Genomic DNA, 23,578 nt, shown 5'->3' on the forward strand with positions numbered 1-23,578 from the left:
AGCAAGTACTTAATTATTTTTAAAAAGTAATTATTTACAGTGAGGGGCTGAGCAGGAATGGCTCATTTAGTAAAGTGCCCACTGTGCAAGCCTGAGGACTTGCGTCCAGATCTTAGCACCTGTGTAAATTGCAGCACACATCTGTAAACCCAGCACTGTGGGACCAAAGACAGGCAAATCTCAAAGGCTTGCTGGCTTGCCAGTCTACTCAGGCAGCCAGCTCCAGGCACAGAGAAACCCCTATCTCAAAAAAAAAAAAAAAAAAAAAAAAAAAAAATCCCTGAAGCAGACTTCAATAGCTCCAGGTAGTTGGACAGGTTTCCAGCACCAAGCATGGTCTCCCTCTTGTTGATTGGGTCTTAAGTCCAATTAGAGAGCCATTGGTTACCACCAAGGTATGCATGCCACTGCTACACCATTAGGGTTATCATACCATGCTGAAAGCATTCATCTTGGAGGAGAAGCTACAACCACTACTTTACTCAACCAGCATGATCTCTAACTACATTCTCAGCATTTCTCTTTATACACAGATGAGTGTTGGCTTCACCCCTCATCAAGGACACTTCTCTTTGCAACAGAGACTCTTATAGAAAATCATAACTGATCAGAGTGCAGAGTTGTGGAGCCCAGTCTCAACAGATACATCTACAACACAACTCCTGCTTCTAAGGCTCAGGGATCATTGCAGAAGAGGGGGTGGAAAAAAATTGTAAGAGCCAGAGCAACAGCAAGTTTGTTTTGCGATTGTGTCTCCTAGAATGTCACAGAAACTGCACCCAAGAAGCCTCATCAACATGGCTGCCTAAACAAGACCTGAACAAAAACAACACTGACATGCTATCATGGCAGTAAGAAAGCTCACCAGGCCTCATTCCTAGACAAAGAACTACACAAAGATACATACATACATATGTATGTATGTATGCCAACAAAGAGAAAGAGGCCATGAATTTGAATGAGAAGCAATGGTTGGAGGGAGGAAAGGGAAGATGGAAAATGATATAATTATATTATAATATCAAAAAATTAACAATTATTTAAAAAAATAAAGTAGAGAGCAAATAGAGAAAAACAGTCAACAAGTGTATGGCTGCCATACACTTATGCACTGGTGAGTGCATACACACATATACCACACACATACAGTAAATAAATAAATAAACAAGTAGCAGCTGTCTTAGTCAGTGTTCTTTTGCTGTGGTGAGGCACCATGACCACAGCAACTCTTATAAAGAAAGCATTTAATTAGGGGCTGGCTTACAGTTTCAGATGGTGAGTCCATTACCATCATAGCAGGGAGCATGGTGATATGACTCTGGAGCTGAGAGCTTTGCATCCTGATCCACAGGCAGCAGACACTGGGTCAGGAACGGGCTTTTGAAACCTCAAAGACCATCCCCAGTGACACACTTCCTCCAAAAAGGCCACACCTCCTAATCCTTCTAATCCTACAAACAGCTCCACTCCCTGGTGACCAAGCATTCAAATATGTGCCCCTTGGGGGCCATTCTCATTCAAACTACCACACATGCAGAGGGAGGGAGCAATCTAATGGGGTGTTTCATGACTGCAGAGTACACAAGCAACATTTTTTGTCAACTTGCCTACAGTAAAATTATTTTACATCAGGAAATCTTGCTGACAAAAGAATACTTGTTTCCAATGCAAACAACACCTAGAAGTTTATTATCCATAAATCTTTAATATTCCTATTGGTCCTTAATATAAATATAATGTATCTAAATTAAACTCATCGTAGATTCACATTAGGTTTATTTAATAATGATAGAGTACTCATCTCTTTAAACAAAATATCTCAAGTTCTGGTTTTGTCTCAAGTTCAATTGTACCCAAACATGAAACCAACAGAATAAAAAATTCTCCTTAGGTCTCTATTCTTTCACTTCCCTTGTTTCTTACTATTTCTTTAGAAGGCCACGAACCTTCAATGGGCGGACTATGAGAAGCCACACAGCCAACAGGGACAGTATGAACTAGAACTCAGGCACCAGAAAGGGAGATCTTGGCTTGGGACAGTCCCCTTTCCGCATCAATCCTACTGCTTGTATCCAGGCCTGTTGAGACGAAGCACCACTTAGTAGCCACTGGCCATACAAGAGAGGGAACTAAAGACAGATGGTTCTCTCCTGAAGTGCCAGCCCGGGGATGCTGAGGGGCACCCCTCCCTTTTGGGGAGCACTATGCTTTTCCGACCTTGTGCTGCTGGTGCTGTGGCAAGGGGGCATTAATAAGGTCAGCTGACTTCCTTCAGCTTTGTAGGCAGAGTAGGAACAAAGCCTACTGTCAGCCCCTCTGGTCTTGGACATACTGCAAACAATGAGATATTGGTTGCTACATATTCCCTAGTTTAATAAAAATGTTCTTACTATGTCATGATGCTTTCCAAATTTACACACCATCTACAGTCATTAAAATTCACAGACTGCCAGCTCCAAATGTAGCGGCAAATCAAGGAGTTATGGGCCCCAGGGTGAACTTCAGGAGGGTGAGCCCTGATATACTTATGCTGTGGTGCCTAATTAGTGAGCTCCTTCTGACTTCCCCATGAGTAGGACCCCATGATGAAAGCAGGGAGCCCAGACTTCATCTCTGCTTCCTTAAGGGCCTCTGATTGGTGGAGGCAGAAAGACACTGGGTTCAGAGTGGTTTCATATCCAGGACCAGAAGAGCACCCTGGATTCCTGCTGAGACCAGATAAGAGCTGCTGTCAGTTTTCATGAGAGCATGGCAGGACAGCCCCTTGTCGATCATGAATCTAGCATGCGGGGAGGAAGCTCTTTGAGTCAGAAGGGAAGCTGGTAGTACTCTGCTGCCCTTCAGAGTACTAACACTCCAGGCCACTCCTACCCAACAACCCAGAGTGCAAAATAATAAGCCCACCTAGAAAATCAATGGCACTGTTGAGCAGCATGAAAAACAAAATCCAGGATATCCACCCTAAAATTTCATCCAGAACGTAGAAGCCACACAAGTACACATGGAAGTTTATCTAAAAATACAGAGAGATATTTTAGCTTTAATGTACTACAAAAGTTAAAAACTTTAACCTCTTAGTGCACAGGCTCAGCAGCCTTTGGCCCTACATCTAGGATGGGTTAAGCAGTCATCTGCAACCATCTGCAAAGACATTGGTCACCATTAACAACTAGACATGGAACAAAACTATGTTTCCCTCAACTTAGGGCCATCTAAATTGCATGTGTACCCCTGGCTTCCACAGAAGTTCTGTCCTGAGAGTAACTCAGTCTGCATAAGGCCACCAGCTAGCTGCCCGTACATTCCACCAGGGGCAAGGCAGCAACTTTTCTCTTTTGAAAGTGCAAACAACGGGCAGAAACGACACTGTGTGGGACAGAGGGCCTTCCACCAAGTCTAAGACTCTGAGTGGAAGAAGGGAAGACAAGGACGAGCGTCCCAATCAATCAAATAATCCCGCATTGTTCTTGTACTCCATGAAACCCTGAGTTAACGGCAGTCACTAAACTAAAGGCTGCCTTGAATGCAGGACACTTCAGTAGGCCTCAAATTGGCTCATCATCAACTTCCTGCTGTATTCATAGGCCAGAAACAGTGCTGCATTGGCAGGGAAGGCTCGAATCATAGTAGGTTTCAGTCCAGAATACAAGGCCGTTATTCCTGCAAGACAGAAGGACAATCCAAGACTGTGACAGGGCTTACTTGAGGACACACGCGCAGCTGCACGGTAGAGATCACCTGTGGCCCACACACTCAGACACAGTACTAAAGCCCTTGTGATGCATGAAGGGGCTTGCTCTCAGGTTCCCCTCAACAGACTACAGGAATGGGGTAAGTGACAAGCCCCCTGGCAAAGCTGATTGATGCTCAAATAACAAAGCAAATGCAATGCCTGGAGGACTCGGGCAGCATGGACAGGGCAGAGCTGAGGGCTAACCCGGCCAGGTGGAGGCAACTGAAGAGCCAGAGGGGCCAGCAGGAGACCCCAGAGATGTATTCACCCTGCTCAGCATGGTCATGGGGGAGACCCAGATGAGGGACTGAACGAGGGTGTGCCCAGCCAAACTGGAGAAGGCATTATACAAAAGATACCTGCACTCCATTTGAGTTACGAATTAAACATGTCCCTGGGTCACTGTACTCTCTCTTTAGACTCAAAGCACAAGTTCATAATCCAAGGCACTTTTTGTTTTGTTTTGTAGATGATGACGTTTTTGAGCTCATCTATTTTGCTTTATAAATTATTTTATTTATTTTTAAAGATTTATTTATCTCATGTGGATGGTGGTTCTGCCACACATACACATTCATGCCAGAAGAGGGCATCAGGTCCCATTATATATGGCTGTGAGCCATCATGTGATGCTGGGAATTGAACTCAGGACTTCTGGAAGAGCAGCCAATGTTCTCTTAACCGCTGAGCCATCTCTCCACCTACATTATTTTATTTTTTTAGATTATAATTATAAATCATTTACCTCTTCCCCTTCTTCTGTTCAAGCCTTCCCATAACCCTAGTTTTAAGATGCCTGTACGGTGGATGCTAGAAAGACCAGTCTTTGGGTTGATGTCATACAAACGTAACTTAAAAAGTCTGTATCCTACATAACTCTAAAACCTGATAGTAAATCATCTCTAGAGACTGCTCAGATCATTTCTCATTCCAGAAATCTTCTTGCTAAAGACATTGTATTACATTCTTTTAACTGTAATGTAATGAGAATATAATATTTCCAATATATTCTTTTGATGCCTTAGTGGTCCTGTTAGGGGTCCTTTCATATTTAGATTATGTAAATGAGGTGATGCTACTCACTTCAAAGCATTCTTCCCTCTAGACAAAGTCTGTATCTTAAAAATCCCCCCAAGGTCTTTAGAACACAAAGAATCCTGCTGGATAGCTGGCCCGGAAGTTAGGAAAAAGACCTTTAAACATTTTTGAGAACAATGAAAATAAGATAAAGCAAATGGTTTGGAAATAGAAAGCCAGTGTTAAGAGAAGGCCATGAGGCAGGGAGAAAGGAGCAGTCATGGGGCTAATTAACCCTAGATGGATCCATTTCACAGAGATAATCACTGTGAACACACCCCAGTCTCTGCCCAAACTAATCCTAGATGATCCATTTCAGAGAGATAATCACTGTGAACACACCCCACTCTCTGCCCAAACTAACCCTAGAGGATCCATTTCAGAGAGATAATCACTGTGAACACACCCCAGTCTCTGCCCAAACTAACCCTAGATGATCCATTTCACAGAGGTAATCACTGTGAACACACCCCAGTCTCTGCCCAAACTAACCCTAGATGATCCATTTCACAGAGATAATCACTGTGGACACACCCCACTCTCTGCCCAAACTAACCCTAGGTGGATCCATTTCAGAGAGATAATCACTGTGAACACACCCCACTCTGCCCAAACTAAACCTAGGTGGATCCATTTCAGAGAGATAATCACTGTGAACACACCCCAGTCTCTGCCCAAACTAACCCTAGATGATCCATTTCACAGAGATAATCACTGTGAACACACCCCGGGTCTCTGCCCACACAGCCTTACCTTCATTCTTCACGATACTCAGAAAAGTTCTGACTAATCCTGTCTGTTTGCCACTCATAGAAAGAACTTGGATTCTAGATTTGATACAATCCACCGGATACACAGCAAGCCACAGGCAAATTCCACCAAATCCACCACTTAGCATCAGTGGGACCGGACCTAGGGAGGGAAAGCAGCCAGCACACTTCGTTTTAGGTGGCATTTCCAGAAGCACATGGAACAGTCAACTCTTGAAAAACCGCTCAAGGCTCTAGCTAAGAAGTTGGAGTATCCCTGGGCCTCATCAAGACCAGCTGGTCACTCAAGTACTGAGTCCCCACCCCAACCTCGTCCTCCAGTTGGGGTTGACCCACCCACAGCCAACAGGTCTCACATCACGGGGAATGAGAAAACAGCCACTGAAATACAGGCCACGTCTTTCTCAACTTTAATCCCCAACAGCCCTAATCTTCCTCCACTGTGACAGGAAAGAAAAAAAACAAAACAAAACTTTGTACTGCTCCCGAAACACCATGATTTGTTATCACATTTTAAAAATGTACCACATTAGACAGGTGCAACAGGGATTGTTTCCATTTATGACACTGATAAACACTGACCAATTTCCTCATTACCTGCCCGCCATACACTCAGAGCTAGGGTTTTCAAGGTAGGGATAGAACTCTAGGTGGAGAGTTCTTGATACTTAGGGATGCAACTTAAAAGCAGAAGTGTGTTTTAGGCTGCCCAACCGGTACATCAAACGAGACTGATCTCATCAATGGTGCGTGCCGAATGGTTGTCATTCATTCTGTTTTTGTCTTGAAATAGCCTTAACATCTAATGCTGTGGTTCTCGAGCAAGGCTGACTTGTCTCCCCAAGGAATACTGGCAAGTTCTGAAGCTTTGTTATTCTGTTTTTATTCCTCCTTGGAGGTTGCTGATGGTTAAGCGGCGGCTCTGGTGGCTGGCCACCGCACACGGCAGCCATGCCTACCAAGGAGAGTGCTGGATGTATCAGTGACGGAAGAGTCACGAGCCACGGTTACCTTTCTAGAGCTTTATTGAGAGAGAAAGGGAGAGGGAGAGGGGGAGGGGGAGAGAGGGAGAGAGACTGTGTGGAGCGGGAGAACATGGAAGGAGAGAGTGCAGAAAGAGAGCACAGAGAGGGGAGGCCCGCTCTTTTAGGCTGGGATGCTGTGGCAGGCTGATGACACAGTTAAGGACATAATCCTTACAGTTGCTACTACCTGAGGTGGGGAAAATGGCCAGGGATGCGATTGAACATCTTGCATGCACAGGACACCCCACAACAGCTTGAGAAACCCATTTAATTAAATGCCTAAATAGTAGATCTATCAGGAAGTACTAATTGAATGGATAAGGAACAAATGTTTGGGAACAAACTTATTTGTGATACGACGTCAGAGACAGGGCTTGGCAGACAATCTTGCTTTGCAACTGTAATGACAAGCAATTAACCAATTAAAAAAAAGCTTTTAAAAGCTTATTGTGAGATTGTTGATAGTTGATTTCTCCATCAGGAAAATAATCTCTATTTCTTCCTCTAATGGACCCAGAAGGAGAAAAGATAGCTCTAATGATGCTAATCTAGCGAAGAAGTTTTAGATATAAGGCTTCAGGGTTTGTCTTTAGGAAATTTCCCTCGGGAGACAGTGCTGGCCAACACCCACTGCCATTTTACTTCCTGGCATCCAGAAACTCCCCAGTGCTGGGTGGACTCCCAGGAAGGTGCACACTGAACACAGAACCTGTGGAAACCCGGAAACCCAGGAGGCTAACTCTACTAACCCCAAATGTTGTCAATGTGAATACATTTACCTAGTTCATCTTTTGATTTTCCTGATGCAAAAAAGGATCTGCTCAGTTCATAGCCACCGAAGAATAAGAAGTAGCCTGGTACTTCTCGAAGTAAAGTGCTTGAGAGTCCGTGGTAGAAGCCCAAGGGGCCGTCGGTCTTAAAGATTTCTTTCACAACTGACCAAACTGTGCTGGGGGAGACAAAGTAGGAGGCACAGTCAGTGCGGGTGTGTGCACACAATGAGATTTTAGTACCAAGGACGGCTTATGTGACCAGCGACTGTGCAGGTGTGTGCACGCAATGAGATGTTAGTACCAAGGACGGCTTACGTGACCAGCTTTCCTATAACCGGGTTTTCCTGTGCCCTGTCCTGCCCTTCGAAGACACTTGTTACTCTTAGACTTAGTGGGACCTCTGTTCACCCAACCAGCTGCTTCCTTACCTGTGCCTAAGCAGGCCTGCTAACTGCTATAAGTTACATTGTCTGAGATGTAAAAGGTTAAATCCCATCTTTTCAACAGCGAATACATAAAAATGAATTACAATAAGGAGCCATCCACGGCTGGACATAGATAAACAATACTATACTTGCTCAGTGCCTTACCCCCTGGAGCCCCATCTCTTCCAGCCTGTGGGTGTATTAGTTACTTGTTGTAATCAAATACCTGGCAAGATGCAGACTGAAGGGAGAAAGGGCTTGGTTTTGGCTCTCAGTTCAGGGGCACAGCCCATGGTGGGGGCACGGTAGTGCAGGAGGAGCCCGGGGCAGCTGATCACATTGCATCTACAGTCAGATGCAAGGACTGCTGGTGCTCAGCTGACTTTTCCTGTTGTGCAGTCTAGGGCCCAGGCTCGGGTAATGGCGCCACCTCTTTTTTACGTGCGTCTTCCTACCTCAGTTGACTGAATAAACAGGGCCCCTCACAGGTGTGCCCAGATACTGAACTCCTAGGTGAATCTAGATTCTATCACGTTGATGGCCAACGTGTGTGTTTAGGATGATGTATTCAGGTGGTCCAGAGGAATGAGCGTCATTTGAAGGCAAGACAGGGAAGTCTGAGGGTCGAGCTCTAGCCCTTGGGATTGGAGGAACACCCAGAACTGAGTCTCTCAAGCAGAAGGGATGCAGAGAAGTCCCTTTTGCAGATGAGCCCTGCTCCTGGAGCAGCTTCAGGGCCAGACACCCAGGCCGCCATCTCCACCACAGCGCGCCATGGTAGGCTGTATACACGACGAGACCAAGCAGAATGCCACATGCTGGGTCTAACTACTGAATTGCTCACTTTGTTCTTAGGGAGCAGGAGAGATGTCACATCGACTCCCCCAGTGAAAAAGGCCATAAGCCACCAATTTCCTTCTGAGAGCTCTGTTCCTACAGCATTGTTCCCACCACACATGTGAACATACTAAGTGACCCCAACTCAACACCGAGCTGCAGTGAGCCTGCACCCAAGCCTGTGTGTGGTGTTGTCAACGGTCTGTTTCTTACTCTAGGCACTGGTTACAAAGGCCCATTCATTTCATGACTGTTTACAGAACTGCCCGCTTATGATCTGTATGTATTCACAGTACTGTTGGTAGGTTCTAGTTCAGAAATAACCCTTTAAAGCAGTGGTTTTCAACCTTCCTGATGCTGTGACCCTTTAATACAGTTCATGTTGTGGTGACCCCCAACCGTAAAATTCTTTCATTGCTACCTCATAACTGTAATTGTGCTACAATTATGAATCAGAATGTAAATATCTGATATGCAGAATGATATGCGACTCTTGTGAAAGGGTCATTTGACCTCTAGGGATCATGACCTTCAGGTTGAGAACCACTGTTTTAAAACGTTATACTGGTAGACTCCTAGGCCATGAATAGCAGGGAAGGAAACTGACTACTGGTCAATTTGTTGACTGGTTCCCCAGAAGATTTACAGACCTTGGGTGATGGCAACACCTTTGACCAGATCTTCAACCAGCCACATGTCAAGATAAATAGGCACATTTTGTGATTAATAAGGATAATAGACAGTTTTTTCATTCTAGACACATGTGGCATTTATATCCTCACAGCAGTGGACAGTCAGCTGCTTTCATGTCTAAACCTGATCAGTGACAAGACCATAGCTCTACCTACAAAGGTTTTTGATGCAGGTTTTCAGAACTTGGACTCTTACCAAGGACATGTGATGGTTTGGGAAGGATGGGAGTCACCACTAAATTGTGGTGATAAGCCTGAATGCCCATGTGAAATCCCAGAAAGGGCATGAAACACTCACCTCAGAATCTAAATCCACACTCAGCTCAGCCCTCAGAGCCAGTTCGAAACTGTCTCCCAAATATGGCTGAAGATCATGCCTTATGCACCCCAGAGGACAAAGGGGACGTTTGGCTCCTTGGTGTCTCCATTTCTGCACTATTAAATAATTGCCTAAGCTAGGGTAGGTTGTGAGTCCAAACATAACAAAAAGTCTTCTCAGAAAATCCCCTGACACAGTATTTTAGACTAGGGAAAGCTGTTTCTACACTTGGCACTTAATTTCAACAATATAAAATGAAAACACGGTGCGCCAAGATGAAAAACCTAACATCTGTGAATAGACAGTGCTTACTTCTGGCTCGCAGCTATCTTTCCCGAAGATTCCATTTCATACATGGTCTGGAGCCGGCACTTCACAAGCTCTGTGGGGCAGAGGACCAGCGCGGCGAAGGCGGAGGCGAAGGAGCCAGCAGCAGCATTCTGGAGGTCACTGAAAGAACAGGAGACAATTTACCGTCAGCTTATCTGTCCTTCGGTCCTCACCACACAGAAAGAACACGGGGATGAGAGGGGGATGAGAGGGGTACGACATCTACATGCGCTGTCCCATCTAAGAATCCTGAGACCCTGTAGCGGACTGCAGTACTCCGGCCCCACAAGGAATGGCACTGAGAGGTCATACATGTCCCCAAAGCCACACATGTAGAGAGTGGCATGTGAGGAATCAAACCCAGGTCTGCCTGACGGCTAGCTACATCCATGCTTATGTCCCCATCCCCTCAATACATGTGCTGAGAACCTAACCACCGACGTGTAACAGCGTTGAAAGCCAGGGCTCTTAAGAGGCAATCAGGAATAGAGGGTTCCTGAGGATGAGACCTTCATCACCAGATCTGTCTTGCTCTCTCTCCCAGGTGAGGACAGCGACAAACCATGTCTGAACCAGGGCTTGAGCCTGCTGGCACCTTCATTTCTGACTTGGCAGCCTCCAGAAGAAGAAATGTTTGTTGAAGCTTCCTAATGGATGGGAGGCCAAGCTAAGGCACATAAAGAACAGCGTCTGATGTCCATATAAACTCAGAGACTATGGCAGCACGTCATAAGACTTAACACAGCCAGATGGGGTCCCGGCACTGAGAACAGAGGGGTGGACACAGGCGCCCATCCCAACCAGCTACTAAAACTGATGCCTGGCCGAAAAGGAAAAATTAGTTTTCTCCGGGGAGAGTCTCACTGGGTATATTCACACTTCCCTGAGGTAACTGGACAACACAAAATGAACGTAGTGGCATTTTTGTAGACTTTTTGTTTCTGTTTGCTGTGTTTACGCTTTGTGAGTGAGTGTGTGTGTGTCTCAGTCTCACTGGTCTTTGCTTGTTTATTTTGACCTCCATTTCTGTGGGGCTCTTTTGTATGTGTTTCTTATTTTATTTGTTGTTTTGTTTTTGTTTGCTTTAGAGGAGGGGAGGAAGAGAAAATGGAAGTCTGGGTAAAGAGGTAGGGAGGATCTGGGAAGAATTGAGAGAGGGGGAAAAACATGATCGAAATATATTGTATGGGAAAAATGTTTCAGCCAGGCAGTGATGGCGCACGCCTTTAATCCCAGCACTCGGGAGGCAGAGGCAGGCGGATCTCTGTGAGTTCGAGGCCAGCCTGGGCTACAGAGTGAATTCCAGGACAGCTAGGACTGTTACACAGAGAAACCCTGTCTTGAAAAACAAAAACAAACAAACAAAAAAGTTTCATTATTTAAAAAAAAAAAAAAAGGTGGGTCCTAAGGCGCTGCCATCCTTGGGGGGAGAAGGGACAGCTCTCAGGACCGCACTAACTCCCACAAGAGCGGAGCTTCCTGTAGTAGCTGGGGACCTCTCCTCACACATTCCCACCGGGATTCCATCTGCAATGCTGTCCACAGCCAGGAGACACTGTAGAAGAACCAGGCAGAGGCCAGCCCCGAGCTCTTGTACCCCAGGCTACTGTAAGCTAAATAAGCCTCTCTGGCTCCCAGATTTGGTCTTCTATAGCCTCGCCTCCGCACCAGACAGCAGCTGCTGTCTCCAGGCTGAGCTGGTCTCTCAGACATCCAGGACTCCAGGCTTGCCAAGGGGCTATCTGAAGCAGGACTGTCTGCTGGGTGGACTTCCTCTTGACCTTAGAGGATTAAGCCTAACACCATGAACTAAGACGAGCCAAAAGGCATACCAACATCCTTGAGTGTGGAGCAAGTGTCTTGCGCTATTTGGTTCATGCCTTCCCACCACTCCTTAATTCATCTGTTACAAGCCAAAGCTTCAAACCGTCTTCTGGCCAGCCTGCAGATCATAATAGGCCTGCCTCAGAGACCCTCTATCAACCTGCTGACAGGCAACTGTCCACGGGGGTCATTACCTAGAATGTGTCAAGTTTGCTAGAACAAAGGTATCAGTCAATAAACATGGATGCCAGTTCAACCTCAGGTGTTGGGATGGTTCCAGAATCTGAATGAACATAAAACATCCTAAGAGTACAAGGGAGAGGCGAAGTCAGCGTTTCCACGGACTTTGACTTCCTCCTAAGTACTTTCCAATGCACACAACAGGCACACGGACCTTCAGCTCTCCATGAAGGATGGATGTGTACAACTAGGATTCAAAGTGTACAAAGTGTAGGATGGGGTTTTCTAAGAATCCACTGTAGACTCTTCATCTCATTTTGCTCTGTTTGGTATTGCCTTGCTGGTCTCTTCGTTCATGTTGATTTATGTTTTCGTATGTATGTGTGCTTCTTGTTTTCTTACTTTGTTTTAAAAAGATCAAAAGAACATAAAGTTGGTAGGAGGTGCGGAGGATCTAGAAAATGGGGCGGGGGGAGATATGATCAAAATATATTATATGAAACTTTTCAAAAAAGAAAGAAAGACTCTACTGTTTGATCTAAATGGCTCTGCTGTGTAAGATCTCATTCAACCAAAGGTCAAAGTGGAATGCCACATGAGGTTCAAACCAGGACACACAAATATTTGTGATGTGGTTGCAGAAATCCACAGTCATGCTTACTTTAACGGTTTCCCTTTGACACTCTTGATAAACGCCCTCTCTAGATCTGACCAGTATCCTTGCTGGTCCTACAGACAGAGGACTGGGCGCAAGGGGGACAGTGGGCTCAGATGACACTGTCCTTGGTCCAGCAACTGTGACTATTTCTCCATCTGAGAGAAAAACGGCAGCACCTCCACATGGTCATGGTGAGGGCCATAAAGACACGACCTACATGTGAGGGTACAGCAGACTGTAGGCAGTGTTCGCCCGGCAAGGAAAAAGCAGAGCGTCTCCTAAGACTGAAATGGGGAAGACTCTAAGCTCAGCAAAGATTCTAGTGCTGTGTTAGAGCAAGTTAACCAGGCTGATGTCCATACTGAAGAACTTGTGTGGTAAGAAGCTACATACTGTGGGTATCACATGAAATAAACACGCTCAAAACTCCACACAAGAAACACAGTGAGGCATTTTCCAACCCCTTCTCAGCAACTCCAACTCTTGCTTGTGGAGACACAGGGCTGTAAAGCATCCTACTATCCATCATCAGAAAAGACTAAGTGAATGTAGTAATACACAACCAGCATCCATATGGGGGAGGCTGAGGCAGGGTGATGGTGACTTTCAGACCAGTCCAGGCTACACAGTGGGACCATGTCTCAAATAAAACACAAAGGAGATGCCAGGCGGTAGTCGTGCATGCCTTTAATCCTAGCACTTGGGAGGCAGAGCCAGGCGGATCTCTGTGAGTTCAAGGTCAGCCTGGGCTACCAAGTGAGTTCCAAGAATGGCTCAAAGATACACAGAGAAACCCTGTCTCGGGAAAAAAAAAAAAAAAAAAAAAAAAAAAAAAAAAACCACAAAGGAGAAAAGGCAATGTGCTCAAACCAGTCTCTGTTCATAGGCAAGAAGCAGGGGAAGTGAGGAGGGACTCGCAGGGGAAGTGAGGAGGGACTCGCAGGGCCAGAACCCCAGGAATGTGCTCCCATCACCAGCTCTTTGGTTACTTTGCCCAGAGGGGAGCAAAGGGTCTTCTACCAGAACCCTCCCTGGGTACCCACTGTCGCTCTGGCTCCTCTCCCATGTTGTCCTTCACTGAAGCTGAGAGAGATAAACCCAGATGTCCTGAAATAGAGTCTCTCCTTCAGCTAGAGAAAGCCAATTGTCTACCGCTTTGCTTCTGTCTGCTCTCCCTGTGGGATACTATTCTCCCTCCCTGTGGGATGCTTCCATCCCCTGGGCTCTGCTTCCTGCCCTCCCACAGCTGGAGGGCTGGAGAATCACCCTCAGCCCTCCTCTGTCCTACACCGTCTCCTTGGAGTGTCTTGGATGTCCCCAGTTTCTCAACACAAGTTCTGCCGTCACGATGAAGTGCTTGCCTACGAAATAGCGCATCTGAATCTTGTAGATGTCTCCAGAACACACCTCCGTGTCCAAGGAGTCTACTTCAGTTGTTCAACCTGTGGCTGCAATAGGCTCCAATTGCTACTGCCCTTTGCCAGTTTAAACGTGTGTGTGTGTGTGTGTGTGTGTGTGTGTGTGTGTGTGTGTGTGTGTGTGTATAAATGATATATAATGGTTTTATTGTGTTAAACCATTATATATTCATATGTATGTATGGAGGTGTGTATGTGTGCATGGGTTTCTCAGGAGCTATACCTGTTTTTTGAGAAAGGATCTCTCTCTGGAACCTGGGAACCTAGATCTCCTTCTACTTCTGCCTTCCCAATGCTGGGATTCTAAGCACACGCCATGTCCAGCTTTTTATGAGGGTGGGTAGTTAAGGATCTACCCTAGTGCCTTGAAAGCATTTTAGTAATTAAGCTTTCCCCCCAGCCCTTCCCCCAATATAATTTTAAATCATTTCAAATAAATCAACATTTGAAGGAGGGATGACTAAGCATCCCAGTGGTTTATGGATTGTGTCTGGTCTCTGAATATAGGAGCCTAGAAACGATCCAGCACAAATGGAAGTCTGATGTATAGGGAGGGTTCAGCCAAAGAAAGCTGGGTCCATCTGTAGCTTCCTAAATTCCATGTTGCTTGTCTAGCATCGCTCAGGTTCCCTTCAATACTCTCCTCTGATGAAAGGGAACCTAGAACCGTCCCATGTTCTACAGATGTAGCCCAGCATTTCTGTTCATGCGGAAAGCCTCTTCCCATAGGGACCAGACACACAGTGGACTCTTAACTCTATGCATTTGGCCTTCTCTGGTTTACACCATGACAGTGTAGAACATCAGAGTCATTTTTAGAAAGGAAACTTCTTTCCTCTACATGTCATTGAAATCAAGTGTTCACTTATTTAAGAAACAACCGAGTGTCGGTGACTCACCTCAGTTTTGCCTGATTGTCCAATCCAACCACTTTGCGGACCACCTGCTGGCAAAAGCCGTAACACATGAAGAGCACCGAGTTCTCTGCAATATTGGCAATCAGTGCAGGGCTGGTGCCCTTGTAGAAGCCGCGGAAGCCCACCTGGGAGTAGGTCTTCAGGCAGCAGTCGGTGAGGCCCCGGTAGAGGTCTGGGAAAGTCTGCATCTTCACCTTCATTGTGTCGAAGGGCTGCCCGGTCAGGACACATGCTGTGCCCCCTAGAGATAGGAGTCTTTAGAATGAGTCTACAGCCACAGACAAGAAGGGCGGTAGCTTGCTGTCCGTGGTTAGCAGCATTTTCGTTCCTAATGACTGACGGCCATTCCCCCAAATCGTCTAGCCAAGTACAACTTCTGGCAGGTGCCCATGCTGGCTGAACAGCACCATCCTAAAGAGGCTCAAGCTTACGGGGGAGATGTTTGGTTTCTCCAATCCAATATTTGGGGAGGCTCAGCCATGTAGTGGGTGAGATAGGCTGGAACCTGGTTGTACTGTGCCATCCAGACAGTAGATACCCCTCTGAGCCTCTGTTCTTCATCTATACCATCTCATACTGTTAACTTGGCACAAACCTGGCACACACGGGGTTACTAAACAGCAGCCACTATAGATGTGAGAGAGAAGCCAAGTGCCAGATAAGGAAAACAAGAAGCCTGCTAATTAATCCCTTGAGGGCAAAACACTGGACCCTGAAAAACAGCACTTGAATTTTAACCCTATCAATTAGTGACTTGTACTTAGTTAGGGAACAGACTACCTTTGCTTAGTATAAGTGGACTGAAGTCTGCCTTGTATTTGTTTCCACACTATAAGAATACCAAACGTACTAAGTCTACATTGCATTAGACTCCTTCAGTAAGAGTTCCGAACACAGGGATAAGAACAAACTGTGATTGCCCCATAACGTCTGTAGACCCTGGACTAGGACCAAAGTTTTAGGACATGCTGCTGGTTAATATTTACCTCCCTCATGAGGTCTAGAAGGCCCCACATTTCAGATACCCCCTGCTTAGGTCAGGAAACAGCAGCTATACGAGGAGGCCACTAAAACACTATCAAAATGGAAGGCTTACACAAAATATTTAAGAAGTGCAATTTTGTTTTGTTTTTGTTTTTCAAGACAGGGTTTCTCTGTATATCTCTGGCTGTCCTGGAACTCACTATGTAGACCAGACTGGCCTCAAACTCAAGGATCCACTTGCCTCTACCTCCCGAGTGCTGGGATTAAAGGTGTGCGCCACCACCGCCCAGTTTAAGAAACGCAATTTTACAACTCAGATATTATTCATGGTTATTCCACCTGTGCTGTGGGAAGTAGAGATGGAGGACACTGAGGACGATTCATTTATTTACTGATAGACAAGATGTTACTTCCAAGGAGTCTGAGAATGACTTGACCTATTAAACAAAACGATTTCTGTGATCTTCTTGCTATTGTCTGCTTCTTCCAGGAGAGTAACGGGATAGCTTCACCTGATTATCTCCAATTCTGAATCACTGGACTATCTTTTACCAAGATGTTAGAGCAGAGTGGGTGGTACGTGCCTGTGATGCCGTGTCCCTTCAGGACACGGAAGCAGGGGGACGCCAAGTTCCAGGCTAGCCCATGCTCATGAGACTAAAGCAAAAACAAGTCAAGATGATGCTCCTATCATCAGAACTGTTCTCTCCTACACACTGCCGGGCTAGGTGATGTGGTCCCACACATAGCAAAATAATTTAATTATTCCAAAGGAATCGGTGACTGTTAGAACTTTTAGGGTGCACATTTTAGATAAACTGAGTAAAGCCATTCAGCACATTAACATTTGAACTGAAGCATTTGCATGTTAACTCTCTCAGCCTGAACGTGCAGACAGATAGCACTTATTACTTATTATGTCATGAATATAATGAAGCTGTTGCTTCATCCCCTCATGAAAGAGGAGCTAAATCCCAATAATGTACATGACAGGACTCGGTCCAATGCCTACCCCCAGCTCCAGCCAGCAAGCCCAGTGCCAAGCCGGCTCTCAGATTTATACATCAGTAACGCCAACATTGAAGGGTTTCTCCACCTGTATAGAAGTTGTATTTCTGATTATTCTCTTCTCCTTGAAGGACAAATGAAAAGCCTCCATCTTCTTTAGAGGATACCACAGGCAATTCCCTCCACTCGCTTCAGGAGAGGTCCCGAGACCAGAGCATGCACAACATTTAATGAATAGTCACTACTGTGGTGGGTAATTCTCACTGTCAGCTGGACTGCCTTGAGAGGCCTCTAAGAGACCAATAAGGCAGACCTCTGGGTTTGCCTGTGAATTCCAGAGAGGGTTAACTAAGGAAGAAGACCCACTCTGAAGCACCACGGGCTGGTGTCCAGACGTAATACAAATGGTGGAAAGTGGGAAGAAAAAGGACAAAGCAGAGTCTCTCTCTCTCTCTGTCTCTGTCTCTGTCTCTGTCTCTCTCTCTCTGTCTCTCTCTCTCTGTCTCTCTCTGTCTCTCTCTCTCTCTCTCTGAGTGTGGGTGTGTGTATAGTATAGATGTGTATGCTTTCTGGCTGCCATGATGTGAGCATCTCTGGTCTGCTACCCCCTCCCACCAGGGTGGAATAAAACCTCTGGAACTCTGGGCCAAAATAAACCCCCTCTCTTAGTCATTGACAGTCGTTGGTTTTTTTTGTTTTGTTTTGTTTTGTTTTGTTTTTGTTTTTTTGAGACAGGGTTTCTCTTGTGTGACAGTCCTGGCTGTCCTGGAACTCACTCTGTAAACCAGGCTGGCCTCAGACTCACTCTTTGGATATTTTACCATAGCAACAAAGAGTCTGTCCAACAGTGTCATGCACGGTCTGTCAGTTTTCTATACACAAGCAGCAAATCACAAGTCACTGAGGCCCTTTATTGGGGAAGGGACAACTTATAGCAGGACAACAGGTAAACCCCAAGCCCCCAGTCAGCACAGTGCCACTTTCTGGGACTGGGAAGCAGGACATTTTGAAGATATCCCTTCAAAATGGTTTTTGGGGTGCCTGTCATTTTGACACTGAGAAGGTAAACTTCAAGGCTGTGAAATTGCTCCTTCCCAGCCAGTGTGCCAGATAGTGAGATACACCGCAAGAACTGCCCGGGACTGATTGTCCCTGGTTTAAGGGGGATACTAAACTAATTCAAAGCGCTCCCCACCCACACCTCTGAGAGTCAGCTTTTGGGGTGCACACTGCCTTGTTTTGGTAACCACCCAATATTCTAACTCTGCTTTAGGTCTCACCCTAGCTGCCAGAGGATCCTTTCCTGGGACCTCTCTTACAGTGAGTGCAAGTCAGAACAAAGTCGACTCCTTGGCACTTTAACAGCAGTGGGCTGGCTGGGAAACTTGTCTGGTGGGAGCGGCTTTGCTTCGAATCAAAAGGAGACAAAGAATGTATTTACATTCACACCCCATCCTCACCCTTGACCTCAGCTGAGTCTGTACTTACAGATAAATCACTTTCATCAGTGAGGGGTGGTCATGGAACATGGGGGTTCTCTGTGCAAGTGGGGAAAAAAAAATCTCAAAACCTAGGAACCTGCCAGTCCAGACAGTTAGGGTAACAAAGAGTTTAAACCACCTCTGACCTCAGAGAAGGCTGCTGCCCTACTAGGCACACTAAAACAAAAATGTCAACAAAACAAGAAGCCAGGAACTGGGAGTTTTTCTACATATATAGTGAACATTGATACCCAGAGTTCTGTAAGGCCTGCTATGTCCACTAAACTTTGGGACCCTCAAAAGTGAGAGTGTTCCTTCCTGATTCTATTCCAGGTCCCTCACAACAGAACGCAGTCTAATATTACTAATGAGCAGCTCCATGGACCAGCCCCCCAACAAAGCCCCTACTCCTGCCAGCAAACATGTGGTCAGAAATCACAAACCCAGCAGCTCTGGGGGAAGCCTTGTGTTCCCAAGCCCAGGGAGAGATCCCACACCACAGGCAGCAGAAGAATCATGAATGTCAATATGGACACCTTATCATTGTTTTAAAACAGAAAAAGCCTGCTGGCAATTGTCACCTATACAAGGCTCCCAACAATATTGTTGCAATTTACATAAAAACTGTAACCTCTAAGTGCTACTCAAATATCTGAATGCACATGGTCAGGGAAGAGGTAAACTTCTTAAAGAATTATTGCAATAAAGCCTTGTTTGTTCTTAGACTGACGGAAGAGCACAGACTGCCAAAGTTGAGACTCTCTCAAGAGACTGCACACCTTAGGAAAAGGCAAGAGTGGTACATGCCATGCTCTCCACTAGCCAGAGCTGGCGGATGCTTTTGTCACTTACAATCAGCATCTCCACAGCCTGGCATGAGGGCAAGAGGAAGGAACTGACTTAACCCTGTGTGTGACCAGGACTAAGAGGAGGGAACTGACTTAATCCTATGATTTAGGATGAAGATGAGGGAATGGACTTAATCCTAAGATTTAGGACTAAGAGGAGGGAATGGATTTAATTAAGCCTATGATTTAGGACTAAGAGGAGGGAATTGACTTAACCCTATGACTAGGACTAGGAGGAGGGAATGAGATCCAAGGAATTGGCCCATCCTCCCTTCCACAAAGTAGTGGGGACTGACCTGAAGACCCACAGTGGTTAATTAACACGTTGGAGCCCAACCTTGCTAGCTGTTGGACCTGCTCACCAGACTCCTATCTCTATCCTGGAGAGGTGTCCTTGCCCAGGGATCCTTATCAGCCTTCCTTCTGAACCAATTTTGACCTTTGGTTCATGGAGAGGGGTGGAATAGCTGGGGGGGGGGGGGGTTGAGAGAAGGAGTTGTTCTCTGTACAAGGTCTTTTTTTTACAGCCGATCAAAGGACAGAGTGAGAGGTGGTAGTCCCCTGACCACACTTGATCTGTTGACCCAAGAGGTCATACTGGATAAAAGAGAACATAGAGCAACATGGTGCTCTGGCTTCCCCGTTTACAAGAATTGAATATGGAGGGCTAGGGTAGATCAAAGGGTCCCTTGGGAAACATGTGCCTGCCAGTGTGCCATTGCCCCTAAGATGACAGGGAAACTTTAAAAACAAAATGACTAACATGGGTATCCAATTCTTTTTGCCCCAGGCTACGAAACGCTTCTCCCTACACCTGCATGTCAAAGGTGGTCTTTTTACAGTGGCCTCAGGCCACCAGCCCTGGCTCCAGTCAGCCCTCAGGCTCAGGATCTGAGGGTCAGCCTCAACTGCCCATTCTCAAAAGATTCTGCATCTTCTTCTTCGTGTCCACGCCTGGAGACACTGAGGAATAGCAGCCCCACTGCTAAAGGGGGCCTTCCTTTCTTTCCTATCACATTAAGAAAAGCAACAGCGGAGCTGGAGAAAGGGCTCACTGCACTTCCAGCGGGACTTACTCTGGTTCCCACCGCCCACGTGGATGGCCCACAACTGAGTCCAGCTCCAGGGGATGGGATCCAATACACAATTCTAGTCACCTCGGGCACCTGCTCACACATGCCAGACACTCCCACAGAAACACATACCCGTGAACAGAAATAAAGTAAATCTTAAAACAAAAGAGAACAGTAACTGGCATTTTGTGCTACAAAAGGTCTGAAGGAAGCCCTGCTTGGGGGAGACCCATTGCCACATGCCTACCCTAGCATGTGACAGCAGCCAAGTGAGATGTTTTCTAGCAATACCAGGGACATCGTCATCCTCACTGACAGGTAAAGCTTTGATGTAATTAAACACTACTGTATCATACTTGCTGCCACGCTCTGAACAGTATCACATTTCCATTAAGTTGATTCATTCTGATGGTAGAGTATATTGCCTATGAGGTAATAATTTCCAAACCACTCTAAGGAAGTACTTCAGGGGAAGAATTCTACCCCCCCCCCAGGATTACCTGCGGCCCCTGCCGTGAGGTCAATGGCAGCTTGGATGGCAGGATTGGACTTCATGGTGTCCCTGGGTTCTGTGGAAGGCAGTTCTGTAGAGTGTAGGATGTGCACCACATATCCCTGGGAAGAAGGAAAGGTTCAGTTAGCCTCTGCCATCCCCCATTCCCTAAGCCTGCTAAGTTACTACACCTTAACTTTTGGGAGTGGGAAAATGTGTTCCTAAGGAAGCTTAATGTATCAACACAGCCAAGGGATCCACTTCCCCTCCAACGGCTCACACACTGAACACCTGCCCTCAGTATCTACTGTAGCCCCTGTGGCACCCCAAACAATCTGTATGAAAACCTCAACAACAAACAGCAGAAAAGGAGCCAATCACAAACGGCCTAGACCACACCAGACTAGGGTTTCAGAGGTCTATGGTGAAAGTCCAGTCCACCAGGCTGTCATTATTTCAGACAGCAGCCTGTGCCACTGAGTGCCAGAGCCTAGGCGCTCCACTGAGTCTCGTAACTCCCAAACTGGAGGTCTCTGTCTAGACAAGGTGGATAACAGAATTACCAGGCACAGGTAGTCAAAACTGCCACAAGGTCCAGAATGGAGCCCTGGCCCTGTTCTTTTCACCATCCCATCACATTTCAGCAGTGAATTCGTCTATTTACCTAAAGTCTTGTCACAATTCAGATTCTGATTTAACAGGCCTCAAGTAGGACCAGAGATTCTCACAGCCTAAGCTCCCTGGTAAGGCTGATAATGTGGGCCAGCCACACTTTGGTGCAACATCTGGCCTACTGGGTTCGGATTCTACTTGGTCAGAATCCCAGAGGTAAGTCTCACAGACTCAAGTCGCCAAGGTTGTCTACAGCACAACTTGAAATGTTTTTGTTGAAGGGTAGAGTTTCGGGAAACAAAGCCTTCCTCTACCTTTCGACCAAAAAACCAACTTGCTGAGACGTGGACTTAATGCTAACTAGAAAAAAATAAAGGACTCCTTAACATACAAGATCAAAATCACCCATTGCTCAAACTACTCTGTGTCTTCTCCAAAGACAGAATTGATCTACACATAACAAGACAGTTTCACTCCTTATCACACTGAGGAGGTTGGTATATTAGACCAAGGTGCTTCCAAATGCCAAAGCCATCCTGAAAGTCAAGAAAATAATGGCAGCAACCAAGAATTTGTAAAAACACTTTGTCAATGACCATAGTCCAAGAAACTTCTTTTTTTTTTTTAAATTAGCAACACTCTAGTTACAGAAACACCCAGGGCTACAGTTCTGCAGGGAAAATAAAAGACTGACATTCAAAGTGCCCCCCAATAAACTTCAGTGTATTCATTTCTTTTCACTTGAACCATTCTTTACTAACTTGGAAGGATGGAAAAATGTATCTAAACGCCCGGCAGCGGTGGTGGTGGTGGTGGTGGCAGCGGAGGCCTTTAAGCCCTGCACTCGGGAGGCAGAGGCAGGCGGATCTCTGTGAGTTCCAGTCCAGCCTGGTCTACAGAGTAAGTTCCAGGACAGGCACCAAAGCTACACGGAGAAACCCTATCTCAAAAAACCAAAAGAGAGAGAGAGACAGAGAGAGGCTATGAATTTGAGAGGGGGAGTTACATAGAACGGGTTAGAAGTAGAAAAGCGGAGAGAAGAAACGATGTTAATTATAATTTCAAAAACAGATTAATATATATAAAAATGCTTTTCCCGTGCTGGAGATCACACCTACCTTCCTGCATACTAGCCAAGCACTCTACCACTTACTCTCCTTCTCAAGGATATCTGTCAAATTACAGAAAACAGAAACGGCACTAAGAGATGAACCCAGAGAGCATGCAGAAGGAACTGAGTATGAACTGTGGCTTCAAGAGAATGCAGGACTTGCACAAACCAGCCTGGTCTGCATGCACGGATTTAAACTGACTTAGGAGCTTGCTGTACTGTTTGGAGTAGAAAACCCGAATCCTTTCAAGCGTCCCACCCTCCTCCTTCAAACTACCCAGGAGTCGCAGAAACAACGCCAACACTGCTACTGGTTCCTAGAACAAAATAACTTCTTCGGTGGTCGAACCGGGTGAGGCTGCATTTCGCTAGGGAAGACCTGTCTCCCGCTGCAGCTGGGTGGCCGGAGGCCGCGTGCCACCACCATCCAAACCCTACGGCAGGGCACCGGGCACCGGGGTGCCAACTACTGCTGCAGCTGCGGAGCGCGTCACCCGGCCTGCACGGGATGCCTCCCCGCGCAGCGCGCGCACCGCGGGCGGCACCGCTCGAGGCAGAGCCCGCCCGACCCCTGCGCCTCCTGGGACCCCGCAGCAGCAAGCCGGGTCCGCGCCGGTGTCGCAGCACGTGTGCGGCAGGGCGGGGACTGTCAGGCCGCGTTCCCTAACCCGCCCGCCCGCCCGCCCGCTCCTTCCTGCGCCAGCAGCCTCACCGCCGCGCCTGCCTGCACCGGCTCGCACTCCGCTGTCCGCGCTCCCCTGGCGGCCGCGGCCCCGGGACACTCTTTAAGGTCGCAGTGTGGGTCCGGCCCTCCTACCCTCCCTCCCGAGACCCTCCACTGGCCCTCCTCCCGCCCCCGAGGCCCCTCCTCCCCTCCGCCCCTCCCTCTCGAAACCCCTCCACTGCTCCCCTCCCCACCCTCCCCCCTAAGGTCCCTCCCTTCAGAAGCCCCTCCCCCGCCGGCCCTCCCCACCCGAGGCCCCTCCCTCC

At 46.8% G+C, this 23,578-nt stretch overlaps 1 protein-coding gene across 4 annotated transcripts; it reads right to left on the reverse strand.

Annotated features, from left to right (window-relative positions):
- Nucleotides 1–1,487: 1,487 nt before the first annotated feature.
- Slc25a15 (solute carrier family 25 member 15) lies at nucleotides 1,488–23,421 on the reverse strand. Of its 4 annotated transcripts, none has more exons than XM_036166763.1 (8): nucleotides 23,301–23,421; nucleotides 20,873–20,987; nucleotides 15,104–15,219; nucleotides 14,961–15,004; nucleotides 9,964–10,101; nucleotides 7,385–7,554; nucleotides 5,564–5,722; nucleotides 1,488–3,660 (listed from the first exon to the last, which is right to left on the reverse strand). In XM_036166763.1, exons 2-8 carry the CDS (start codon nucleotides 20,925–20,927, stop codon nucleotides 3,536–3,538), a joined length of 807 nt encoding a protein of 268 aa, XP_036022656.1. In that variant the 5' UTR covers nucleotides 20,928–20,987; nucleotides 23,301–23,421; the 3' UTR covers nucleotides 1,488–3,535. The 4 variants fall into 4 exon arrangements, with proteins under 4 accessions (XP_036022656.1, XP_036022655.1, XP_036022652.1 ...); XM_036166762.1 differs by adding an exon at nucleotides 22,596–22,648 and having other exon boundaries at nucleotides 14,961–15,219; XM_036166759.1 differs by having other exon boundaries at nucleotides 14,961–15,219.
- Nucleotides 23,422–23,578: the final 157 nt, after the last annotated feature.

This window comes from Onychomys torridus, chromosome 17 (assembly GCF_903995425.1).
Source record: "Onychomys torridus chromosome 17, mOncTor1.1, whole genome shotgun sequence".
NCBI lineage: Eukaryota > Metazoa > Chordata > Mammalia > Rodentia > Cricetidae > Onychomys > Onychomys torridus.

Coding starts and splice junctions, on each gene's coding strand:
- Slc25a15 (XM_036166759.1), bottom strand. CDS start 20,927: ATGAAGTCCAATCCTGCCATCCAAGCTGCCATTGACCTCACGGCAGGG. Junction 7,555..9,963: donor AAGATAGCTGCGAGCCAGAA/GTAAGCACTGTC, acceptor TGTCTCCCCCAG/CACAGTTTGGTCAGTTGTGA. Junction 5,723..7,384: donor AAAATCAAAAGATGAACTAG/GTAAATGTATTC, acceptor TTCCCTCCCTAG/GTCCGGTCCCACTGATGCTA.